At 42.7% G+C, this 25,774-nt stretch overlaps 1 protein-coding gene across 1 annotated transcript in view; it reads right to left on the bottom strand.

Annotated features, from left to right (window-relative positions):
- TEC (tec protein tyrosine kinase) overlaps window positions 1-25,774 on the bottom strand; it is a 113,862-nt gene that overhangs the window by 10,039 nt on the left and 78,049 nt on the right. The window contains exons 4-12 of the mRNA XM_062212703.1: window positions 22,121-22,202; window positions 19,888-20,016; window positions 17,758-17,798; window positions 16,082-16,257; window positions 12,688-12,753; window positions 11,487-11,541; window positions 6,369-6,448; window positions 4,887-5,020; window positions 620-694 (exon numbers count right to left, since the gene is read on the bottom strand). Of these exons, the coding sequence (XP_062068687.1) occupies window positions 620-694; window positions 4,887-5,020; window positions 6,369-6,448; window positions 11,487-11,541; window positions 12,688-12,753; window positions 16,082-16,257; window positions 17,758-17,798; window positions 19,888-20,016; window positions 22,121-22,202 (838 nt within the window). The remainder of the gene's footprint in view (window positions 1-619; window positions 695-4,886; window positions 5,021-6,368; window positions 6,449-11,486; window positions 11,542-12,687; window positions 12,754-16,081; window positions 16,258-17,757; window positions 17,799-19,887; window positions 20,017-22,120; window positions 22,203-25,774) is intronic.

Genomic DNA, 25,774 nt, shown 5'->3' with positions numbered 1-25,774 from the left:
ATCCTCCACCCTTACATTTTAGTGAGTAAAAAACAAAGCCCGGGTGAGAACAAGGAAGGCTTTGAATTACTTCTCATGTCACATGTTAACACTTATTTTTCACTGACAGAATGTTTCCTACTGAATTATGAATAAGGATGAAAATAGAAAACCAAAGGTTACAACAGCTATAAAGAATAACTATCTAAAAACCCATACTAGAAAACTCATACAAACAGCTCCACTGTGTAGAATTCTATATATCTAAATCTGTTTAGTGATAATAGATTTTTGAATTTTTTATTTATTTGAAAGGCAAAAAGACAAAGACAGACCCTCTATCTGCAGGTTCATTCCCTAAATGCCCCCAAAGGCCAGGTCTGGGTCAGGCTGAAGCTAGGAACCCAAAATTTAATCTGGGTATCCCATATGGGTAGCAGGGGCCCAAGGACTTGATCCACCTCCTGCGACCTCCTAGGTGTAGATTAGCAGGAAGCTGGAATCAGAGTTGAGCTGGGATTCAAATTCAGGCACTTTGAGATGGGATGTGGGCATCTAAACCATTGCACTAAACACCTGCCCCTGAAAATGGTTCCTTTTCCAGGAAAATTAGCCAATGTAATTACAAAATGAGAGTTACCGTAGCTGAATCCTGCAGTGGTTGGTGCGTTCTTCCCCTTGGTACTAACTGGGTATCGCAGCCTGGTGACAAGTCCTAGAAATCAAAGACAGTATTGCAGTTGTACTCATTCTTTTCTCATCCTGCAAAGACAAATACTAAAGTACAAACTCACTTACAAATCTATTCACTTATCGATTCACTGCTCATATTCTGTGTGCTCAGACAACACTGTGCTACCTGCTTTTAAATACTACAGCATTTTGTTTTAAATTCTATAGCATTTATCAGGCACCATGCTAGCTTCTGCACTTTTCAAATATTTGAAAGGATGTAAAAGACTTCTTATTTTTATTTTTCTTTTATTTGACAGATAGAGTTAGACAGAGAGAGAGAGAGAGAGAGAGGTCTTCCTTCCGTTGGTTCACCCCCCAAATGGCCGCTACGGCCGGAGCTACGCCAATCCTAAACCAGGAGCCAGGTGCTTCCTCTTGGTCTCCCATGCGGGTGCAGGGGCCCAAGCACTTGGGCCATCCACCACTGCCCCTCCCCGCTCCCTGCCACAACAGAGAGCTGGACTGGAAGAGGAGCAGCCGAGACTAGAACCCAGCACCCATATGGGATGCCGGCACCACAGGCAGAGGATTAGCTAAGTGAGCCACGGCACCGGGCCCGTAAAAGACTTCCAACAGTTATTATTTCATGTTCTTCCTGTATGAGAGCTGAAATATAAAAGATAATTATACTAGTCTGTTTAAAACTAAAGTTATTCACCTGCTATAACTCAATGTTAGCACTCTAACAATTTCTTATGTTTATTTTATTTACTGGAAAGGTAGAGAGTCAGAGGGGCACAGAAAGAGATCTCTCATCTGCTCATTCATTCCCCAAATGCCTGCAACAGCCTGGGCTGGGCCAGCCTGCAGCCAGTAGCCAGGAACTCAATCTGGGTCTCCACCTTGGGTGGCAGAAGCCCAACTACTGGAGCCACCACCTGCTGCCTCTCAGCAAGAAACTAGAATCAGAAAAAGAAATCAAACCAGAGGCTCTCCTTTATAGGACACAGGCATTCAAAGCATGAGCTTAACTGCTGTATCAAATATCCACCTCAATGTTAGCAGTCTTACCACGAAAATCAGCTCCAAGACCTTAACCACTGGAAATATAAATTACTGAACATCAGTGAAGTCAATCCAATCTTTTAGTAGGTTGCTTACTACACTAAGCAAGAGATGGGAAGTGTTTTTTCTACCCATGGTACTCTGATTCCCTTTATGATAGCACATCTCAGAGTCATTTAAAATACCTGTCTCCCCCCAGGTGGTCAATCAAATCCATCACAGGCTCCCCAAAATCTGAACTAGTGCCTGACACACAGTAGGTACTGATTACATGTGTGCTGAATGGAGTGAGACAGTGGTAAAAAATAAAACTTCTACAAGAACACAAAAGAAAAAAAATAAGGGAATGTGAATACCACAAAAGAAAATAACAGGTAAGAGATTTGAGGGGCCAGCCTTGTGGTGCAGCGGGTTAAGCTGTCACCTGGCACACCCGCATCCCATGTTCAAGAGCCCGTTGAAACTCAGCTACTCCACTTCCGATCTAATTCCCTACTAATGTGCCTGGGAAGCAGCAGATGATGGCTCAAGTACAAGTTCCTGCCACTCACATGAGAGACCAGGATGGAGTTCCAGGCTTCTGACTTCAGCCTGGCCAAGCCCCAGCTGAGTGGCCATTGGAGAATGAGCCAGCAGATGGAAGCTCTCTCTCACTCTCTCTCTCTCATACATACATACATAATCTTTTTTTTTTTTTTTTTTTAAAAAGGACAGACTTGAAAAAGTTCCTTGTGGGATAAAGTGACATGAATTAGTTCCTCAAATGTCCAACACAGAATTATCTTATGGCCCAGAAAAATCCAATCCTAGGTAAATACTCAACAGAAATGAAAACATTTTTATGCAAAACCTTGTACCCAACTGTTCATAGCAGCATTATTTATAAAAGTCAAAATGTGGAAACAACCCAAATTCTATCAACTAATGAGTGATAAACAAAATGGGAGAAACAAAATCCATATAATTGATTATAAAAATAATTGGATACTTTATCCAATAGGCTGCCTGAATTTAGAATTTTTATCTGCTCCAGGAACTCTTTCCTTATTCCAAGTCCACAAATCAACTTCTTTTTTTTAAATATTCATTTATTTATTTGAAAGGGAGAGTTACAGAAAGAGAGGGAGAGACAGAGACAGAGATCTTCCATCCACTGGTTCATTCTTCAAATGACTGTAACAGCTGGGGCTGGGCCAAGCCAAAGCCAGGAGCCTATAGTTTCTTCCAGGTCTTCCACATGGATGCAGGGGCCTAAGCACTTGGGCTATCCTCTGCTGCTTTCCCAAGCACATTAGCAGGGCGATGGATCGGAAGTGGAGCAGCTGGGACACAAATCAGTGTCCATATGGAATGCTGGCATCACAGGCAACAGCTTTACCTGCTACACCACAACACCAGTCCCACAAACCAACTTCTAAGGACATATTCAGTAAGTCCATTGTGGAAAAAAATATTCTGGGGCATTTATATTGTCCAGAATCCCTAGTGATATTGTCAGTAAGCTGCTTTCCTAAATATCATTATGCCTTCAGTTTGTATATATCCAGGCTGCGTCTTGGTTTTCATTAATAGATGAAGCCTGACTTTCTAACACAACAGGTAGATGTTAAGATAACCCTATGGATTTACAAAGAGAGAGGTTGATCCCCTGTCTAACCACCTAGCATATGTAGATTTGGATGCTAGCCTGAGAACCTTACCATTCCACAAACACTTGCTAAGCTCTGAGTAGTGACTCAGCAATAGGGAGAAGTTATTATATAATTACTGGGTGTCAAGTTCTCCGCATTTTGCTTATATATTACCTGATCATTTCAATAAACTTGTGATGAAGATTAAAAAGACGGGAGAGGTTAGTGTAATACTTATACATCTACAGCATGGATGAACATCAAAAACATTACGTTGAATCAAAGAAACCAGGCAAAAGAGACCACATATTGTGATTCTATTTCCATGAAATATACAGAATAGGCAATTCTATATAGGCAGAAAGTAGATTACTGGTTGCCTTGGGCTGGCTTGGTGAAGGGAAACACAGGGTAACTGCTAGTGGGCCCAACATTTCTTTTGGAGATGACAACAATGTTCTTAAAATTAGATTAAGGTGACAGTTGGCCCAACTCTGCAAACCTACTAAAACCTACTGAACTGTAGGCTTTCAACTAGCAAACTTTATACAATGTAAATTACTGCTCAGTAACTTCCTACTATTAGCTGAAAAAAGTCACCAGAGTCACAAAATAGTAACAAGTTTTGCAAAGACAGCCTTCAATAAAATTTCAAAAGTTAACTTTTCATATATTGAGTTAGGCATTTGGCTATTTCTCCTGCTCAGGTATGTCTTCAAAAATTCAAAGCTAATAATATTTCTATATCATCCTGTAGAAACTCCATGAGCTGAAATGTGGCTTCTGTTTCTGTTTGTTGGTGTTTGGTTTGTTCCCACGCTGATGGTAAGGGTGGCAGGGATTCAATCATGGGAAACTCAAGGGATCTGATAACAGCTGGTTCTAGTTGGGATTTTCCTTTACAGCTTTAGGATGGTTCAAAAGTAATGCACATTCAGCAGAAAACAAAGGGGGTGGATTTGGATTTTTTTTTCCTTGGCTAGAGATACATGGCACCAAATTCTCTCACAAGGCTGGGTAGAGACAGCAGCTACAGCTCCCAGTCAGCCCCACGGTCAAGAGGGGCAACAGCCAATGCTCCACAGTGAGCTGTGCTGCTCAGTACGATGCTGATAGGTTGGGTGCATTCAGTGCAGTTTTGACTTAGGGTATTTTCAACATATGATGGCTTTCTTGGGAATGTAATCGCGTCATAAGTCAGGAAGCATCTGTAATCTAGCTTTTGGAAGCCAGTATAACATAAGACTAAATCCTGCTTTGTCTGTCAGCTCCTTTGACTACTCTGAGATGGACATACGCTGAACTTTAGTTACTATCAAAGATAGAAAACACAGAAATGTGAACACTGTTTATGAGTCTTGGTATTTCTTGTTTTTTTTTTTTTTTTGTACATAGCACTTCCTTACTATGCAATAAGTTTAAATCAGTCACATTCCACAATGATCTAGCTACACATTAAAGCTGCTCAAGGAAGGATTCATTGTGTATGATCATTTTCCTTACTAATATTTGAAGCAGGTTTTAATGCTGACTTACCTGCTGCATTGTGCTTATGATATTCAATAATCTCAGGAATTGAAGCAAAAGCATGCTTTTCTGCTAGGTAATACTTCTTTGGAGACGTTGTGGTTTCCTTTATATGATAATGCCTGAAACCTGATGAACTTTCTCTATAACAAAAATCAAAATGTGTTAGAACCAAGTTGGTAAAATATGACTGCACTCATAAGATGCTCTCTGCAGGGTCATCACAGGCTCCCTCCATTTGGCCCTTTCTGTTCCCAACACAAACTTCATTTTTCCTTATGTTCTTCTTGGAGTCACCCTCCACATTAACAGGTAGAAGTGTGCAGAATAGTCATTAATAACGTTCTTGGTCCCCTGCATGAGACTACGTAAGAGAACATTTACCAACTCCATTGAACCACCATTAAAAATCTTAAAATAACTTCTGGCTGCCACTGCTGTTGTCTCTGCTGTTGGCAAAAACTTGCAAATGTCTAGAGTACTTACGCCTCTGAAAGTCAACAGATTAGACTTACAAGTGTACCAGTTCCCCCTTAGACATCTTCCTAGAACACAGGTCTTCTCAAGTCAGCTCCTGCTGACAGCCCTCAGCATGACTCCCAGGATGCTCTGACACTGACACCACCCGGCTTCCGCTTTTGTCTGGTGGGCTTCCCTCTGCTCCCCTCACTCTGCCCCTCCCATTCCGCAATGCAGCTGTGACACTCTTTTCCACCCAAGAACTCATCATGTCTTCTTTCACCTCTGGGCCCAGGCAGTTTCTTGGGTCAGAAACACTTTTTCCCTTCCACTCAGTTTTTTCCTTCCTCACTTTTGGCAGGCTCAGCTTGGAAGTAATTTAGGACAACATTCATAAATAACTCAGACGTACCCTGGCTACACACACACACACACACACGTACATGCATTACCCTTCTGCCATAGCCTTTGTTCACCTACCACCATAACTGCTTGTTTGCCTGTCTGTAACTCCCATAACCCTGGAGGACAGGGGCCGTGCCTACTTCCTTCACTGTTGTATCCCTGTACTCTGCTCAGCGCACAGTAATTACTTGTTGACTGTTACTACAGTTCCTACAAGCATTCTCAGTAGTGTTACGTGCTGTGGAATGACGGCTCAGGGGTAACCTGAATAGACGGTGGTCTTGTAAGTTTATATTAGCTAGTGATACTGCAGCAGCTTAGTTTGTGCAAGTATACTCTGGTGTTCGCACAATGGCGAAATCCCCTAACAACCTGTTTCTCAGAACATATGCTGTCACTAAGCAATGCATGATTGCATCTGGAAAATGACTGGGGAAATTGCTGAAAATATAAAGGCAAAAACAGTATAAACTTTAGAAATCAAGTTTAGGTTTTATTTTTTAATACTAAAATGCAGCATAATTTTTGAAAATTAGGAATACATACAAACAATATAAAAAGTTCAGCCAAAAAAAAAAAAAAACCTCTAAATTTGAAAAAAAAAAAAAAAAAGAGTAGATTACTTACCCTCCAAACTTCGTATAAAGGGACACTGTGTATAAGCCTGGTTGACTGGAGTCCCTTACCATAAAACCACCTTCTTTATCCTAAAAACCAAGTTAAGAAAATGTTTTTTACTATAATGATTGATATATTTTTTTAAAGATTGATTGATTGATTTGAAAGAGTTACACAGAGAGAGAGGAGAGGCAGAGAGAGAGAGAGAGAGAGAGAGAGAGAGAGAGAGAAAGTGTCTTCCATTAGATGGTTCACTCCCCAGATGGCCACAACGGCTGGAGCTGCACTAATCCAAAGCTTGGAGCCAGGAGCTTCTTCCCAGTCTCCCACATGGGTGCAGGGGCCCAAGAACTTGGGCCATCTTCTACTGCTTTCCCAGGCCATAGCAGAGAGCTGGACAGGAAGTGGAGCAGCTGGGCCTCGAACGGGCACCCATATGGGATGCCAGCGCTACAGGCCAGGGCGTTAACCCACTGCACCACAGCGCAGGCCCCTACAATGACTGATATTAATCAGTGCCCCAGAGAAGATTCAAGAACTCAATCTTACAATTCTATGATTTCTATTCTTTTCCTAGAAAATCTGCTTTGGAGAAATACAACTTACCACTGGACTACTTGGTTTCTCCCACCCGTGTCACCTTCTACTTTGTGCTACTGGACTGAGACCAGCCAAAGCAAGCACACAGGACTTCCCACCACAACAAGATCTCTCCTATGCTACTGTGAGACATTTCAACCAGATCATCTCTCAGGGCCTTTCTAGAACCAACAGGAAAGATTCTGCAATTCCTGTACATCTTCAACATGTGAGAGAACAGCCACTGAAAACATGTTATTTCTGGGACCAGTGATGGATGCAGTGGGTTAAGCTGCTGCCTGTAATGCTGGTAATCTATATGAGTACTGGTTTGAGTTCTGGCTGCTCTACTTTGGATCCAAGTCCCTGCTAATGCACCTGGGAAAGCAGCAGATGATGGCTAAAGTGCTTGGGCACTTGACACCCATATGGGAGACTTGGATGGAGTTTCAGGCTCCTGGCTTCAGCCTGATGCAGCCCCAGCTGTCATTTGGGAAGTGAACTACAGGATGGAAGCTCTCTCTCTGTCTCTGTCTCTCTCTGTAACTCTGCCTTTCAAATAAACAAATAAATCTTGTTAAAAAGAAAGAGAAAAGAAAAATGTATTTCTGAAAGACTGGGTTTCATATCATATATTTTTTATATTTGCTATAAGCTTTGAATCCTGGCTCAGTTTCATTTATATTCATATGGCTTTTTTTTTCTGTAAATATCTCAGTGCTCTTTATAAAAGTGTATTTACAAATCTTTAATTCCCCTGGAGTCAATGTTAAATGTCACTCTTGACAAAAGAGATGGAGGTACAAGTAAAGCAAGCAGAAAAAATCCAAAGCCAGAAACAATGCTGAATGATTAAAAAGCATGAGTCTGTCTCAGGTTCCAAGCTGAAGAGCAGGAAACAGAAGCCCCAAGCCTCAAATACCTCTCTACCAACAACAGCATGTCCAATCTTGTGTGTGTAAATGACTTTCAGATGAAAAGTAGTTTAATAGTTGAAAAATAAAATATATTTTATTCTTACATAAAAGAAAGACAATGAAATTAACAAAGTTTCACAAACGTATCTGATAAGAACAATTAGGGACAATAATTGCAATAATCACTCAGTTAAAAATGGTAATGGATATCATTTCTTTATTTAAGAGGCAGAGAGAGAAAGAGCATGCGTGGAGACAGGGAGAGAGCTCCCATCTGCTGGTTCATTCCCCAAATGCCCACAGCATTTGGGCTGGGCTGGGCCAAAGATGGGAGCTGGGTTCAGTAGAGATCTCCCACATGGATGGCAAGGATCAAATTACCTTGAGTCATCACCTGCTGCCTCCCAAGTACACATCAGCAGGAAGCTGAAGTCAGGAGAGCTATTATTTATTTACTGAGAACTTAATAGGTTGCAATTTAATTAAGACTGTATTATTTTGTTCTAATGTGTGAATTTATTTAATATTCAAAATAGTCCTATGAGATAGACACTACTTTTATCCCCACTTTACTTTGCAGATAAGGAAATAGGGACCAGAAAGGCTGGGTAACTTGCCAGGATCACACAGCTAGGAAGTAGTAGAACCATGACTCGGACTCCAGGCTGCCTAGCTGCCCACTCCCCTACTGCTGCCTCTCACTGTATGGCTTCCAGGAATGCACTTAAGAATCCTATGGAGAATGGGCACGGGCACCTGTAGTCTGAGCCAGGCAAAGTCATTTGCCATAGCCTTCTCAACTGAACAATGGAAACAAGAGTTCAACAAAACCTTGATTGGTGATAATTAACAGAGATAAAGTGAGAAAGCCTGGGATTTAAAGACCGGCAACTATTATTGAATAGAATAAACACATCAGAAACGTGGAGAACTGTGGGAGTCATCTTCTAATCCAATCTCCTTGTCTGACAATGCAAGCATAACCTAGAAAGTCACAGCCAGACTCAGGTCCATCACCTGCTGCCTCCCAGGATGCACACCAGCAGGAAGCTGGGTCAGAAACAGAGCTGCAACTCAAACCCAGGCACTGGCTCCAATATGGGATGCAGGCATCCCAAGCAGCAACTCAACTGCTGTGCCAAAGCCCCCCTCAGCACAGGTATTTCTAAGGACAATTAAATATTTTAATAAAGTTCATTTATAAAAGATGTAACGTTAAGGTAAATTATTTAAAAACAAACCTCAAGGAAAAAGGTAAAACACAAGTACTAAAATCAAGGTTAGTAAATGATAAATCAGTAAGAAAGATAACATTACTGATGTATAGCTATGACCCAACATTATAGGTTTAAGTGCTTTACTTACAACCAAAAGTTTGTTTCTTAACCTCCAGTATTTCAGAATATAATCTTAGTCACTGGCATTGTGACATACAAGTTAAGGTGCAGTGGGTTAAGCCATCATTATCAGAGTTTTGGTTTCAAAACCCAGCTACTCCACTTCCAATCCAGCTTCCTGCTAATGCCCTTGGGAAGTCAGCAGATATTGGCGCAAGTGCTTGGGTCTCTGCCAACTGTAGGGGAGACCTAGATGGAGTTCTTGGCTCTTGGCTTTGGCCTGGCCCAGTCCTGGCTGGATTTGGGGAATGAACCAGTGAATGGAAGAGCCTCTTGGCCGGCATCGCGGCTCAATAGGCTAATCCTCCGCCTTGTGGCACTGGCACACCGGTTCTAGTCCCGGTCAGGGCACCGGATTCTGTCCCGGTTGCCCCTCTTCCAGGCCAGCTCTCTGCTGTGGCCCGGGAGGGCAGTGGAGGATGGCCCAAGTGCTTGGGCCCTGCACCCCATGGGAGACCAGGAGAAGCACCTGGCTCCTGCCTTCAAATCAGCGTGGTGCGCCGGCCACAGCGCACCGGCCGCGGCGGCCATTGGAGGGTAAACCAATGGCAAAGGAAGACCTTTCTCTCTGTCTCTCTCTGTCCACTCTGCCTGTCAAAAAAAAAAAAAAAAAAAAAAAGAGCCTCTCTCTATCTCTCTTCTTTCCCTCTCTGGAGCCCTCTTCCTCTCTCTTTGCCTTCCAAGTAAATAAAAATAAATCTAATAATAATAAGATCTTATTTGGAGATAGGATTTTTACAGAGATGACCAAGTTAAAATGAGATCATTAAGGTGGGCCCTAATCCAGTGTGACTGGGCCCTTATAAAAAGGGAGTAAGGCCTCATGTAGGATCTCTGTCCTTAATGTGTTGTTCAGTGTGAATTAATGCTATAACTAGTACTCAAACAGTATTTTACACTTTGTGCTTCTGTGTGGGTGCAGACTGTTGAAATCTTTACTTAATATATACTAAATTGATCTTCTGTATATAAAGATAATTGAAAATGAATCTTGATGTGAATGGAATGGGAGAGGGAGCGGGAGTTGGGAGGGTTGTAGGGGAGGGAAGTTAAGGGGGGAAAAAAGCCATTGTAATCCATAAGCTGTACTTTGGAAATTTATATTTACTAAATAAAAGTTAAAAAAAAAAAAAAAGGGAGTAAGGGCTGGCACCTTGGCGTAGTAGGCTAAGCCTCTGCCTACAGAGCCAGCATCCCATATAGATACCAGTTTGTGTCCCAGCTGCTCCTCTTCCAATGCAGCTCCCTGCTGATACACCTGGGAGACAGTGGAGGATGGCCCAAGATCCTGGGCCCCTGCCACCCATAGGAGACCCATATGGAGTTTCTGGCTCCTGGTTTGGCCTGGCCCGGCCCTGGCTGTTGAAACCATGTGGGGAATGATCCAGTGGATGGAAGATTTCTCTCTCTCTGTCTCTGTATCTCTCTCTCTCTCTCTAACTCTGACTTTCAAATAAATAAACAAACCTTTAAAAAAAAAAAAAAAAGGTTGGGGGGGGAGGGCCAGCACTGTGGTGTGGCAGGTAAAGCTGTTGCCTGCAGTGCCGGCATTCCATATGGGTGCTGGTTCCAGTTCCAGCTGCTCTTCTTCCAATCCAGCTCTCTGCTATGGCTTGGGAAAGCAGTATAAGACGGTCCAAGTCCTTGGGCCCCGGCACCCACATGGGAGACCCAGAAGAAGCTCCTGGCTTCGGATCAGCGCAGCACCGGCCACTGTGGCCAATTGGGGAGTGAACCAGAGGCTGGAAGACCTCTCTCTCTCTCTCTCTGCCTCTCCTTCTCTCTCTGTGTAACTCTTTCAAATAAATAAATAAATCTTAAAAAAAAAAAAAAAAAAAGGTGGGGGTGGAATTTGGACAGACAGACACGTTGAGAGGGAAGATGATGTTAAGACACTGCCATCTGCAGGCTGAGGTCATAGGTCTAGGAGAGATCCTCTCTCTACAGCCCTCGGAAGGAACCAACCCCGTGGGCCCCCGGATTGTGGCCAGCTCATCCCTGCAGCCCTGAGAGGACACAGTTGTGCTGTTCAAGCTGCTCAGTTTGTGGCACTTTGTTCCTGAGTAAACTGACACAGCGGCCCTCTGTTTTAAATATTTTTATAAAACAAAGCCCGTATTCAGATCACAGTGTATCTTGGCTTTAGAAGCAGAGGTCTGTACACCACTTACTAGGGAGTCATGAAAACTAATCTGTACTGCAATGAAACCCACGAAACAAGTTCAGAGACTTACTTCACTTCTGAGGAGTTGCTCTGCCTTGCTCCTGTTCATATTTCTGCAGTACCATCTGAACAGAACAAACACATTTAAGGCCTCGGGTTTTTAAAAATTGTTTTTATTCCTATTAGGATTCATAAGGCAATATAGCTCATCAATATCAAATACTCATCACTCAATAAAGGACAACCACTAACATTTTGATATATGTAGTTCCAGAGTTTTTTCTACCCATATTTTTATGAAAACACATGTACCAACATTCTTATTGCTTTACTAGCGAATGATCAAATCATACTTGCTATATCATAACCTGGATTTGTCCTGATAGACATTTTTGAAAATCAATATAGCTCTGTGTGTTACGGCACGCACACACCATAATTGATTTAAGATATTCTCCATCATTCAACAGAAAAACCATGTCCAGTGTTTCACTATTTTAATCATAGGAAGAATGGTTTTTACTCTACTGACACAAACGTGGGAAATGACAACTTACTGTCTTTAATTCAATTTTGAAATCCATACATGAATTTTGCATAGTATTAATTTTCCACAAACTTTTTGAAGACTCACACATGATTTCAAAAATGTTGCATCAAAATAGGTTATCTTTTAATTCTATTTTCTATAACTTTTTGAAATCACCTTGTACTAACTCATAATATAAGTGAAAAAGATACAAAACAATTTATAGAGCACAATTCCATCTTCTTAAAAACAGTAAAAAGATGGAAAGAAAACATGTCAATGTCAGGCTGACAGAGATTAACTTATTGATGAGCAATTTTTACTAACATTGTTTCATATTATCAAGAATTTTTTAAAAAAACAATCTTTTAGTTAGAAAAACAGGAACAATAAAAGATGTTTTTAAAGACCACTCTGGGAAAAATTATTCCTATGTTGACTGAATGAACAATGGCCTGTGTTTCAAAGTTGGCAAAGCTGTGATCTGTTTAAAATTAATTCAATTTTATCTGCATGTGTAATTCCATTCACACACAGTTCCTTCAGGAAAAATGCATCATAGAGACTGATTCACACCATCTTTTTCCATGTTGGACAGTTCAATGAAGGATATATTAGTACTACTTTCTAAAGACAATAAATGTTTTAACTTTAAAACACTAAACTCCACAATGCCTTACATCATTAGGAAAATGAAAACATTTTCTGGTTTTCCACATTCACAAAATGAACTTTTACTTACTCATATTGATCTAAATTGTTTGATTTCTTTCCTGTTACATAATTACTTGGGATATATCCTTCACTCCTAGAAATAAAAAAAAATTACTCTGGGTAAACATAAATTACTGAGAGGTTATTAAAAGAAAGGAAGATTATTGATACCTGGAATAACTAAAATATATTGTCAAGCTTATAAGAAAGACTAGCTTAATTCATTAAGACTCGTTAATTCAATATAGCTATATCTTCTGACTCTATACAAAGTGCTTCTATATTTGATCCTCACAAAAAATTCTAAGGTAGTTAGGCATAATTGTACCCATTTTCTCATAGGGAAACCAAGGCTCAGAAAGATTAATGTACTTTCCCACGGTCCCAAAGCTACCTCACAATAGGACCAGAACTTGCACTCTGGACTGGTGACTAGGTCAGGTGCTCTTCTCAATATATCATAATGCTGCTCCACAATTCACAATTTCCTTGGATGTTTTAAAGGAACAACTCCTTCAGAAAAGTTAAAGTGGTAGATAAAAACATCCAGCACTCCAATAGCTTAAAAGTCCTTGTAGAAAAGGTTCACAGGGCTGGCTCTGTGGCGTAGCGGGTTAACACCATGGCCTGAAGCGCTGGCATCCTATATGGGCGCCAGTTCTAGTCCCGGCTGCTCCACTTCCAATCCAGTTCTCTGCTATGGCCTGAGAAAGCAGTAAAAGATGACCCAAGTCCTTGGGCCCCTGCACCCACACGGGAGACCTGGAAAAACTCCTGGCTCCTGGCTTCGGATCAGCACAGCTCCGGCCATCGTGGCCAATTGAGGAGTAAACCATCAGATGGAAGATGTTTCTTTCTCTACTTCTCCTCTCTCTGTAACTCTCTAACTCTGACTTTCAAATCAATAAATAAACCTAAAAAAAAAAAAAAAAAAAACAGAAAAGGTTCACAAAGGGTAGTCCCTGACTTCTGCACTGTCTGCACTGTACCACCTGAGGTGCTTCCTAAAAAGGTAAATACTTGAGTCATACTTCAAGAGATGTGAATTAGGAAAAATCTATGTGGGGCCAAACTTCAATTTTACCCCAGTTGAGTCTTCTACACACTACTGCTATAAAGTACCATTATATTGGTAGAAGCAAGATTCTTAGCACTGAAAAGATGATAGATATGGACATAGATAAAATAAGAATGTTGAGTAAAAATAATGTAATCTTAAATTTGAATTTGAACTATTAGTAAAAACTCATAAACACACACACAGGCACCCCTCTCTCCATTGCACTGAAAAATATCTAGAAGCAATGACAAAATCCAGCAATTATTAGAATCCTAGTACTGTAACTGTTATCTCTAGATATCATCTTTGACCTAAAATGAGTTGGCATTCCTTGGGAAAAAATTGGAAAATTTCTGTTATTTCCAGGGAAAATACAAAAATAATCTGAGCCATTTTACTGAGCTAGAACACAAAAATAAAGCCTCATAGGACCCTCAACCAACATTGAACAAGTCACACAAAAAGAATGGTGGCTGCAAAGGATTGAAACCAAACATATAGGCAGCCATGATTGGTCACCACTGTTGTCACCAGTGGAAGTTCATTTATCAACCCACTATTCTGCGAGCTGGCAACAGTTAAGAATCAGGACGCTATCTTCTCCTCTCTGCAGGAACCACATGAACTGGTTGGTGAGGCAGTTCTTCCATGTCCACAGTTACAGAATTAGAAAATCAGCATTTTACAATCCTTTAGGAAATAACAGGCCTAAGCAACAAGCACTAATGGATGCCAAAATCAGGAGGGGAAACACGGCTGAAGAACTTTATGAAGCAGGAATCAGGCTGACACCTGAGTCGCTGGACAATCTTAGCATCAAGAAAAGGGGAACAGCCAGCGATCACCCTAACATGTGTCGAAGCCTCTAGATCCAACGGCCAGTTTGCAGGACATTTAAAACATGGAAGCATGTTGGATACCACCACACTACGAATTCCAGCTTCCTGCTAATGCACACTCGGAAACAGCAAGTAACTGTTCAAGCATTTGAGTTCCTGCCACTCAAGTGCGAGGCCCAGGATTTCTGGGCTCCCAGTTTCTTTCAGCCTAACGCAGCCCCAGCTGTCACTGGCGTTTGAGTAGCAAAACAGATGATGGAAGATCTCTCTGTCTGTCTCTGGCTTTATACCTTTCAGATAAAATAGGTAAGTACAATTTTTTAAAAAGATTGTTAAAATATTGATTTTTAAAGTCAGGTGACAAGAGGCTATATCACACTATTTGTACTTTTGTGAATGTTAGAAATGTTTTACATTACAAAGTTAAAAATGAAAATCTTAACAGTGACTGGCCATGAGAGGCAGTGAGGACTTTATATGCACACAGACACATACATCCTCATATATGGAGAGAGATTCCAAGAAGCAAATTAAAATAGGCTACTTCTTTAAAAACCCTAAGATTACTTACTACAGGGGGCACAAAACATAAAATGGTAATCTCCTCCAAGATCAAAATAATCTAATTAAACATATAATGGATGAGAAAGACAGCAGTGCAAAATAATCTAACTTCTGGGGGCCGATGCTATGGCACAGTAGGCTAAACCTCTGCGTGTGGGGCTGGCATCCTACATGGGTGCCGGTTTGTGTCCTGGCTGTTCCTCTTCTTATCCAGCTCTCTGCTATGACCTGGGAAAGCAGTGGAAGATGGCCCAAGTACCTGGGCCTCTGCATCCATGTGGGAGACCTGGAAGAAGCTCCTGGCTCCTTGCCCAGCTCTGGCCATTGCAGCCATTTGGGGAGTGAACCAGTGGGTAGAGGACTTTTCTCTCTGTCTTTCCCTCTATCTGGAGCTCTACCTCTCAAGTAAATAAATTTTTTAAAAGATTTATTTATTTCTTTGAAAGTCAGAGTTACAAAGAAAGAGGAGAGGAAGAAACAGAGAGAGAGAGAGAGAGAGAGATCTCCCATCCGATGGTCACTCCCCAATTGGCTGCAATGGCTGGAGCTGCGCCAATCCGAAGCCAGGAGTCAGGAGCTTCCTCCAGGTCTCCCACATGGGTGCAGGGGCCCAAGGACCTGGGCCATCTTCCACTGCTTTCCCAGGCCATAGCAGAGATTTGGATTGGAAGAGGAGCAGCCAGGACTGGAACCAGCGTCCATACGGGATGCCGGTGCTTCAGGCCAGGGCATTAACCCACTGCACCACAGTGCCAGCCCCAAATAAATACATTTTAAAAAATGTTCTAACTTCTGGAAAGAAGTGACTGATCAGCTTGCACTTGTCCAGAAAGCAGAGTAATGTGTGCTTCCAGTTACAGCCGCCTGGACCGGTCTGATTAGGTGACAGTTACAGCTCTTCTTCCTTTCACCCAGCACTCCCCCACCTGTTCTGTGTCACACAGACAGGGAACACTGACCCGTATTTATCTCTCGCTCTCCACCAATGAACATCGTTCTTCTCTAGGATGATGTACTCCTGGCCTCTCTCTAGGCGCAGATCATGTGCTTCCGTCGCGTGGAAATCATACATTGCCACAACTATTTCCTCTCCGTTATCTTCTTCTTCAGGCGGAACTGGTGGGGGAGGCCTCCGCTAAACAAAGAAGACAACAGCTGAAAGTTTAGTCTCCTCTTGGAAACTGGTCATGGAGTAGATCGCCAAGGGGGGAATGGGGGTCTCCTCACATCAATAAAAAAGAAGAAAGCAGAAGCCTCAACTCTAATAGAGGTCAGCTCGTCTAATCCCGCGAGTGTCCCATGATGTGGATGCTACTGGAGCTCTCGCGGGGCCAGAATGCAGGAGAGGAGCAACACCTGTCTTCACACATTAAACGGATTCACTCAGCATCAGGGGGAAGACAAGGGTAAGATGTGAGTAGGAACTAAAGGAAGACCCACCGTTCAAATGGCCTGCAGTGGAGCAAAGCCCTCACACCAAGGCTCTCCCCACTCAAAGGAACTTGTACTTCTTTGTGCCAACAGTGGGCAAGGCACGTGCCGGAGACCTGCCATGCTTCTGTTAATTCTGACTACTGCTCCCATGATGCAGAGTATTGTAATTCCCATCTTACAACTGAGGTAAGGAGTGCTTTAAGTAACACGCCCAAAGCCATTCATATCGGAGTCACGAGAGATCAGATTATGATGGGGCCCAAGACGCAGGCTTTTACCACCAAACCCACTTGTCAAAGGCAGATCACGAAAGCATGGAAATCACTCCTTTGTCACAGTATGGTCTCCAGACTGAAATATTCCATTAAAGTCCCACACCTCTCATACAACTCTTCTAGCCAAAGGGGGACTTCAAGAGTTCGTGGACCAACAGAATTGACAGATAAGTTGGTTTTGGTGCCAAAAAAAGTTTGAAATTCATGAATACAATAGATCTTCAAAAAGTTCATGGAAATTCATTTTTAATATATATTTATTTTATGTATTTGAAAAGCAGAGTTACAGGGAGAGAAGGAGAGAGAGAGACAGATTGTCTATCCACTGGTTCACTCCCAAAATGGTTGCAAAAGTCTGGGCTGGGCCAGGTTGAAGCCAGGAGCCTGGAACTCCATCCAGGGCTTTCATGTGAGTGGCAGCTGCCCAAGTACTTGAGCCATCTTTCTCTGCTTTCCCAGGCACATTAGCAGTGAGCTGGATAAGAAATAGGGCAGCCAGAACTCGAACCAGCACCCATATAGGATCCTGGCATCACAGGCAGCAGCTTACGCTACTGTACCACAACACTGGCTCCTAAAATTCATATGATCTTAAAAATGCATGAATTTAAAATTTTTTATACCAAAATAAACTGATCTTTTAATTCCACCTTCCATAAACTTTTTGAAGTACCCTCACATAGGCAAATGCCAGACAATAACAAGACCCCCAGTGATAAGATCTGATACAATTAAATTGAAATTATTTGACACCAAGAAAAATCCAAATAGGCCAGAGTACATCTGTTCTGGAATGGTCCTGTTGAGAAACAAGGCCACATGAATGAATATCAATACACTTAATAAGCCACAAATGCTCCCCAAACTTAATGGCTTGAAGTCTTCAAACGTAAAGACCAGACACTCACAAGTTAAAGACCACCTACCTTCTTTGTTTCTGGTGCTGGAGGTAGTGCTTTTCTTATGCCTGAAAATGCCAACAACAAAAAATGGGTCAAAATGCCACTTACTGCGAACTAAGAAAGATACTGATAGTTTTAAGAAAAAGTAACAATTAACACATAGATAAGAAACTCACTCTGATTGATGGCATGTTGCTCTTATCACAATTCTAGAACCAAATTAAAACCTGCTTTCATAGCTGGTTGTATTTCTCCCTTTCTGAACAGACTAAAAATGCCACGGGGTTTAGGGCCACACCATACTCTTCATATCCCTTCCACTGCATACACTGTCAATATTGTTTGCTGCGTGAAGCAATAAGTTGAACTAATGACAACAACTGAGAAATTAAAAAGGCAGTCTGCCCCTTCCTCTGTTTCCTAGAGTTTTGGCTGGCTCACAGCTACCCCACTAATGATGACATTTCTCAGCTAGGTGTGGGCAAGGAACCAAATTCTAACCAGAGTCCTCTATGTGAGGCTGGCACAGTGGTGTAGCAGGTAGGGCTGCCACCTGCAGTACCAGCATCATACATGGGCGCCAGTTCAAGTCCCAGCTGCTCCACTTCCGATCTAGCTCTCCACTATGGCCTGGAAAAGCAGTGGAAGATGGTCCAAGTCCTTGGGCCCCTGCACTCACAGTAGATCTGGAGGAGGCTCCTGGCTCCTGGGTCAGATTGGCCCAGCTCCGGCTGTTATGGCCATTTGAGGAGTAAACCAGTGGATGGAAGACCTCTCTCTCTCTCTGCCTCTGCTCTCTATAACTCTGTCTTTCAAATAAATAAATAATTTTTTAAAAAAAGGACTCTATATACAAATGGGTTGCATTGTTTTTATTTTTTTTAAGTTGATTTTATTTTTAAATGCCCACAACAGCCAAGGCTGGGCTAGTTTGCTGGCTTCCAGGGTGGGCACTAGCAAGAAGCCCCATTGGAAGCAGCAATGGAGCTGGACCATGAGCACTCTGTTATGGGATGCAGGCATCGTATGTGGTGGCTTAACCTGCTGTGCCACCGTCACTGCCCTGGGTTGCCAACTATGCATCTTGTTGGTGACAGGCCTTCCTGTGGGCCTATGGTTTCTTTCCCTCTTTCTGCTGCCCAGAAGAGAAAGACTGTGAGAGCTGGAGTGATCCCCAGAACCACTTGCAAGACCACCCTACCAGCCATATGCCACTGGGCTACTACCTGGGACTGAAATAAATTTCTCTCTAGTTTAAGTCATTGTAATTTTGGGGTCTCTTCTTAGAGCAGACCAGTCTGTGTGCATTAACTACTGCCAAATCTTAAGAAATTGAAACAGTAACAGCCTTGAAAATGTGAATCCTTCTCCTTAATGTGCAGAATTAATGTCAAGACCTGCCAGCAGAATCAGGAGGCCAGGCCCCATAGACTTGAGGGCTACATGGACCAAGAGGGTCGTCTGGTCCAGCCTCCGGCACAGAGACGCACCCCTGCTGAATGACCATTCTGCTCACAGCCAGAAGCTTGACCAGCCCTACCTGGCAGGTGAGGCACTTTGCATGGCACCAGCAGGAAAAGAGAAGTACAGTCTACCCAGTTATTCTGAGCGGTCTCTTAGAGCATCAACAATCTGAAATGTGTTTGGCCTGTGACTAAGGGCTTCTCATTTCCAGGATTTAGAATAAGGGTCTTAGGTGTCAAATATTGATTCATCTGATCATTTACATGGCAGCATCATCATGACACCTCTGTCAAATTATGAAGCCATTAGTAAAACCCAAATTGCCAAGCCCCATCAGAATGAGAACGGCCCTACTCAGACTGTGGAGGCACTGTTCTAGAAGGTTTCTAGCTACACATCTGGGAAGAGAACACACAAACGTTGGAGAAGAGCTGCTGACAGTGCCATATTAGGTTCATGCTGTTAACACGTTCCTTTTTAACGGGTTTCAATGCTGTAATTATAAAGCTCCCCAAAGAAGACCTTTTGATTCCACAACCAGGTCCCACTGCTAATCAAATAGAACTATTCTCATAAAACACATCTACCCTACATTAACATCATAATAGAAAGTGTGATGTACTTGATCAAAATCATTTCACTTTCCCGTCACGCTCGTTCTGAGTACAATTATAGAAGATGAATACTCACTACTTTCAAAAAGGTTGTATTTTTCACATCCAGGAGCTAGTTTTTCAGTCTGTCTGCAACACTGATAGCTTCCGTCTGCCCAGAATTTAGGGTGATATTTAATCATAATATTATTGTTGTTCTTTATTTCTGTAATTCACAGATACAGTAATGATTAGAGACTACATTACTTCTTCCTTGGATACCCTGTTTATCATAAGAATACTTCAACATCCTAGGACTCTGCAGTAAAAGCCAAATGATTCTCTTTCCCTTCCTGTGTTTGGTGAAACACCCCCCCTTTTTTTTTTAACTTTTATTTAATGAATATGAATTTCCAAAGTACAGCTTATGGATTACAATGGCTTTCCCCCACCCATAACTTCCCTCCCACCCGCAACCCTCCCCTTTCCCACTCCCTCTCCCCTTCCATTCACATCAAGATTCATTTTCAATTCTCTTTATATACAGAAGATCAGTTTAGTATATATTAAGTAAAGATTTCAACAGTTTACACCCACATAGAAAGGCAAAGTGAAAAATACTGTTTGAGTACTAGTTATAGCATTAAATCACAACGTACAGCATATTAAAGACAGAGATCCTATATGAGGGGTAAGTGCACAGTGACTCCTGTTGTTGACTTAAGAAATTGACACTCTTGTTTATGGCATCAGTAATCACCCTAGGCTCTTGTCATGAGTTGCCAAAGCTATGGAAGCCTTTTGAGTTCACTGACTCTTATCATATTTAGACAAGGTCATAGTCAAAGTGGAAGTTCTTTCCTCCCTTCAGAGAAAGGTACCTCCTTCTTTGATGACCTGTTCTTTCCACTGGGATCTTACCCACAGAGATCTTTCATTTAGGTCATTTTTTTCTGACAGAGTGTCTTGGCTTTCCATGCCTGAAATACTCTCATGGGCTTTTCAGCCGGATCCGAATGCCTTAAGGGCTGATTCTGAGGCCAGAGTGCTGTTCAGGACATCTGCCATTCTATGAGTCTGCTGTGTATCCCGCTTCCCATGTTGGATTGTTCTCTCCCTTTTTTGTTCTATTGGTTAGTATTTTCAGACACTAGTCTTGTTTATGTGATCCCTTTGATTCTTAGTCCTATCATTATGATCAATTGTGAACAGAAATTGATCAAATGGACTAGTGAGATGGCATTGGTACATGCAACCTTGATGGGATTGAATTGGAATCCCCTGGTATGTTGCTAACTCTACCGTTTGGGGCAAGTCAGCTTGAGCATGTCCCAAATTGTACATCTCTTCCCTCTCTTATTCCCACTCTTATATTTAACAGGGATCACTTTTCAGTTAAGTTTCAACACTTAAGAATAACTGTGTATTAATTACAGAATTAAACCAATAGTATTAAGTAGAACAGACAAAAAAATACTAAGAGGGATAGCGTATTAAGTTGTTCATCAATAGTCAGGGCAAGGGCTGATCAAGTCACCAAAACACCCTTTTTAGCAGAAGTGACTGCTGCTACATCATGATAGATCAACATAAAAGTTGCTCCACCACCATTTTTCTGTCGAAGTGATAAGCATTGTGCAAAAATAATCACCCATATAACCACTGAGGTATATATCAACCCATCTACACCAAATGTTGACAACACAGGCAATTTCCTAGAAAATACAGAATTGTGTTCTCACGAAAGTCCATGTGTTACCACTTTCAGATATTTTATACATTCAGGTTTTTCTTAAAAACTACCTATATGCCACTTGGAAGACTCAGATTTTATCACTACTATTTTTTAAAGATTTATTTATTTTGAAAGAGGGTTCTTCCATCTAGTATTTTACTCCCCAGATGGCTTCAACAGCCAGGGCTGGGCCAGTATGAAGCCAGGATGTTCATCTGGGTCTCCTGTGTGGGTGGCAGAGGCCCAAATGCTTGGACCATCCTCCGCTGCTTTTTCCAAGCCATTAGCAGGGAACTGGGTCAGAAGTAGAGCAGCAGGGACTCGAACCACGCCCAAATGGGATTGCCAGTATCGCAGGTGGCAGCCTTATGCACTACATCACAACACCAGCCCCAAGAATTACATTTTAAAAAGGGAAGTTATCTTCAGCATGTTGGTATCATTTACAGTAACAGAATATCCTTGAAGAAAGTCACTCCAGGTTAGGAGATTATAAATGCAAGAATTACACTAGCTACCTTTCTGTGGTAGTGATGGCAATGTTATATCTCCTAAAATTATGGACACATTAATCTTTCATTTATATGAGTTTTACCTTCTTTTAATTTCTTCACCCACTGGTCCCTGCTATGGGCACTAGGTGCAAAAATATAAAGCGTATTTGCATCGTGGACAACCTAAAATAAAAGAACCTGGTGAGAAATATTTAGACACAGCATTTCTGTCTTGCCCAGAGCCCTTGGTACCACAGGCACCAATACATAATTCCTGAATGTCTGAGTAACAGTCAACTACTTCAGACCCAAAGAACCTAACCGCCTTTATTTGAAAGTCAGAGTTACACAGAGAGAGGAGAGGCAGACAGAGAGAGAGAAGTCTTCCACCCAATGGTTCACTCCCCAATTGGCTGCAACAGCCAGAGCTGTGCCGATCCAAAGCCTGCAGCCAGGAACTTCTTCTGGGTCTTCCATGCAGGTGCAGGGGCCCAAGGACTTGGGCCATCTTCTACTGCTTTCGCAGGCCATCGCAGAGAGCTGGATTGGAAGTGGAGCAGCCGGGTCTCTAACCCATATGGATGCCAGTGCTTCAGGCCAGGGCATTAACCCGCTGCACCACAGTGTAGGGCCTTTCTTAAAAAAGCACACTTATTTCTTTGTTTCCACATCAAACAGGACACACATTTTGCAAGACTGTTTTGGGAAAAAAATATCCAGGGGCCAGGCTGCTTCATTAACCTCAGTATTGCTTTCAACCCAATTAACTAAAAGTCCTTAAACACATTTGTTGTAACAGGGATTATTCTCAGCCATTATTTTTCAAGACAATTTTAAATGAGTGGACTTCTCATTCGGCATCACTCCACTGTCAGTGCCACTGTCAGTGACTGTAGTGGGACCTCTAGCAAGCCTGGGGTATGTGTCTTACAGACATTCACTCAATCCTACCGCCCAGGGATCAGCCTTTCCATTTTACACACGAGGAGTGTAAGGCACATCCACAGGCCCTTCACTCCACTGTAACTACAGGGGGCGCCACTCACACAGCAGGCAATGCAAATGGCATCCCCTCATGTTGTGCTGTGGACCTTTCATTCACCACGGGCTGGTGGCACAGAAAGCCAGGACTCTCATTCCAGAGCCCAAGCTCTCCACCACGGCAACTCTTGTAGAGGTCGTCTCTCCTGGTCAACTCAATGGTCTTATTTTTTGCCATTTTTCATATTAATAACAAAATGAAGCCTGAGAAACTAACTTTGCAGGATACAAAAATGAACCAAATGTCAAACCTGTTTCCAAAATATGTTTAGAAATACCTAATTACTAGATAGGACGGGAGACACAGTATCAGAGAGATAAAGAAAAGCAGATGTGGGAGGTAAGTTTCTTCATTCTCTATGTGGCTTTCACACCTCACCCAGGTTCTCCCATGCAACCAACTCTGTATGGAGGAATGAGTTTACAATGCATCATGAAACAGGCATTCTGAACTGACAGAGGTATCTGGAAAAAAAACTGCTACGGTTGGGCTTTTGGGTGTATTATACAAATAATTTACTTTATTACAAACTATTATAATAATTTTATTTACCAAGTGCCTACTCTGGTCTAAGCATTTTACACACATGGCCTCTTTTAATCTGAGTAGCAGCCCAGGTGTGTATTAGTGGTTAGAAGTCTCACTTTCCATAAGAGAAAAGCAAAGCGGGTGAGGTTCAGTCACGTGAGTGGGATCTGCTTGATCCCCAAAGGCTTCTCTTATTCATGGGGTTTCTCCTATGCTGCCCCTGACTCTCCTAGAATCTGCCTTTCCAAGCTCCACGCAGCCTAACTTACTCTCCAAACTCACCTCCTGTCAGTACCATGAGCTTGTAATTTTGTTAAATCAAGATTAGCTAATAAAACAAAAACCAACACAAACTCCGTTTTGATGTATTACCTAGCTAACTTGGGGCACTGGTTTCTCCAGTAAGTTTCTAGAAAACCCCATCCTAAACCCAAATAATAAATAAGCATCTAAGTTTTGCATCTCAGGTAGTTTAGTAGACTAGAAGAGATATTCAGGGCTTGTGTCTTTCCCTCAGCAAACCCCAGGTCACTCCTCGGGCATCCATGTGGACAGCTCCCATGGCAGGGTGGATCTGGGGAGCCAGGTTTCTCGTGTGTTGCGAGTCACCCTCCACAGCAGAGGCTGTCGGTGAGGGAAAAGCTTCGCAAACCTTGAAGCACAGAAGCCATTTCCAGCAGGAGGAAGCCTCTCCTTCACGGACAGTTAGTTGTGAGCCTCCCTCCTCTTTAAGTCTTTGTTCACTCATTTATCTATTCAGTAGACTTTGTTGTTTGAGAGATGGTGAGAAAGATACACACACACACACATACACACAAACACACCTCCTACCCCCAGCGGTTAATCCCTCAAATGTCAGCAATAGCCAGGGCTGGGCCAGGCCAAAGCCAGGAACTAGGAACTCAATCCAGGTCTTCCACATGGGTTACTCAAGCATCCACCTGTAGCCTCTCAGGTCTGCATTAGCAGGAAACGGGAATCAGGAACAGGGAGCCAGGGATAGTATCTAGGCACTCCAATGTGAGATGCAGGCATCTTAACAACTAGGCCAAATGCCCAGCTCTCAATAGACTTTTTTTTAAAAAAAGATTTATTTTATTTATTTGAAAGACAGAGTTACAGAGAGAGATAGAGAGAGGGAGAGGCAGAGAGAGAGAGAGAGAGAGAGGTCCTCCATCCACTGGTTCACTCCCCAGATGACCGCAAGAGCCAGAGCTGCACTGATCTGAAGTCAGGAGCCAGGAGCTTTTTCCTGGTCTCCCATGTGGGTGCAGGGGTCCAAGCACCTGGGCCATCTTCTACTGCTTTCCCAGGCCATAGCTGAGAGCTAGATCAGAAGAGGAGCAGCCGGGACTAGAGTCAGAGCCCATATGGGATGCCAGCGCTTCAGGCCAGGGCTTCAACCCACTGTGCCACAGTACCAGCCCCTCAACAGACTTTTAATGATAGTGTGGTATAGAAGAAGCAGCATAGGGGGCCAGCGTTGTGGCACAGTGGGTATAACCACTGCCTGGGATGCTGACATCCCATATGGGTGCCAGTTCAAGTTCCAGATGTTCCACTTCTGATCCAGCTCCCTGGTAATGCACCTGAGAAAGCAGTGGAGTGGAAAATGGCCCAAGTGCTTGGGCCCTTGCACCCATGTGAGAGAACCTAAAGAAGCTCTTGGCAGCTGGCTTTGGACCAGCCTAGCTCCAGCTGTTGTGGCCATTTGGGGAGTGAACCAACAAACTGAGCATTCTCTTTCTCTCTGTGTCTCTTCCTCTCTCTCTTTCTCTCTCTGTAACTCTGCCGAAGGAAGGAAGGAAGGAAGGAAGGAAGGAAGGAAGGAAGGAAGGAAGGAAGGAAGGATTTGTCAGGGTTGGAGAACACTTTTTCTGCCAAGGGCCATTTGGATATTTATAACACCATCTGTGGGCCATGCAAAATTATCAACTTAAACATTAGACTGCTACAGATGTATTGAATTTTGAGTCCCACCTAAGGTTATCTTGGCAGGGCCACACCAAGTGCTTTCACAGGCCTCCTACAGCCTGTGAGTCAGATATTCCCCATCCCTACGTTAGACAGACAGGCAGATCTGGATTTAAAACCCAGGAAAGACAGGACACCCTTTGGGGAAACCCCCAGCTGCCATCAGACAGGACTCATCCTAGGAAGCAAGGAGCAGGTATCCTATAGGCAG

The sequence above is a fragment of the Lepus europaeus genome, chromosome 16 (genome assembly GCF_033115175.1).
Source record: "Lepus europaeus isolate LE1 chromosome 16, mLepTim1.pri, whole genome shotgun sequence".
NCBI lineage: Eukaryota > Metazoa > Chordata > Mammalia > Lagomorpha > Leporidae > Lepus > Lepus europaeus.
This window is presented reverse-complemented; position numbering and strand designations above follow the sequence as displayed.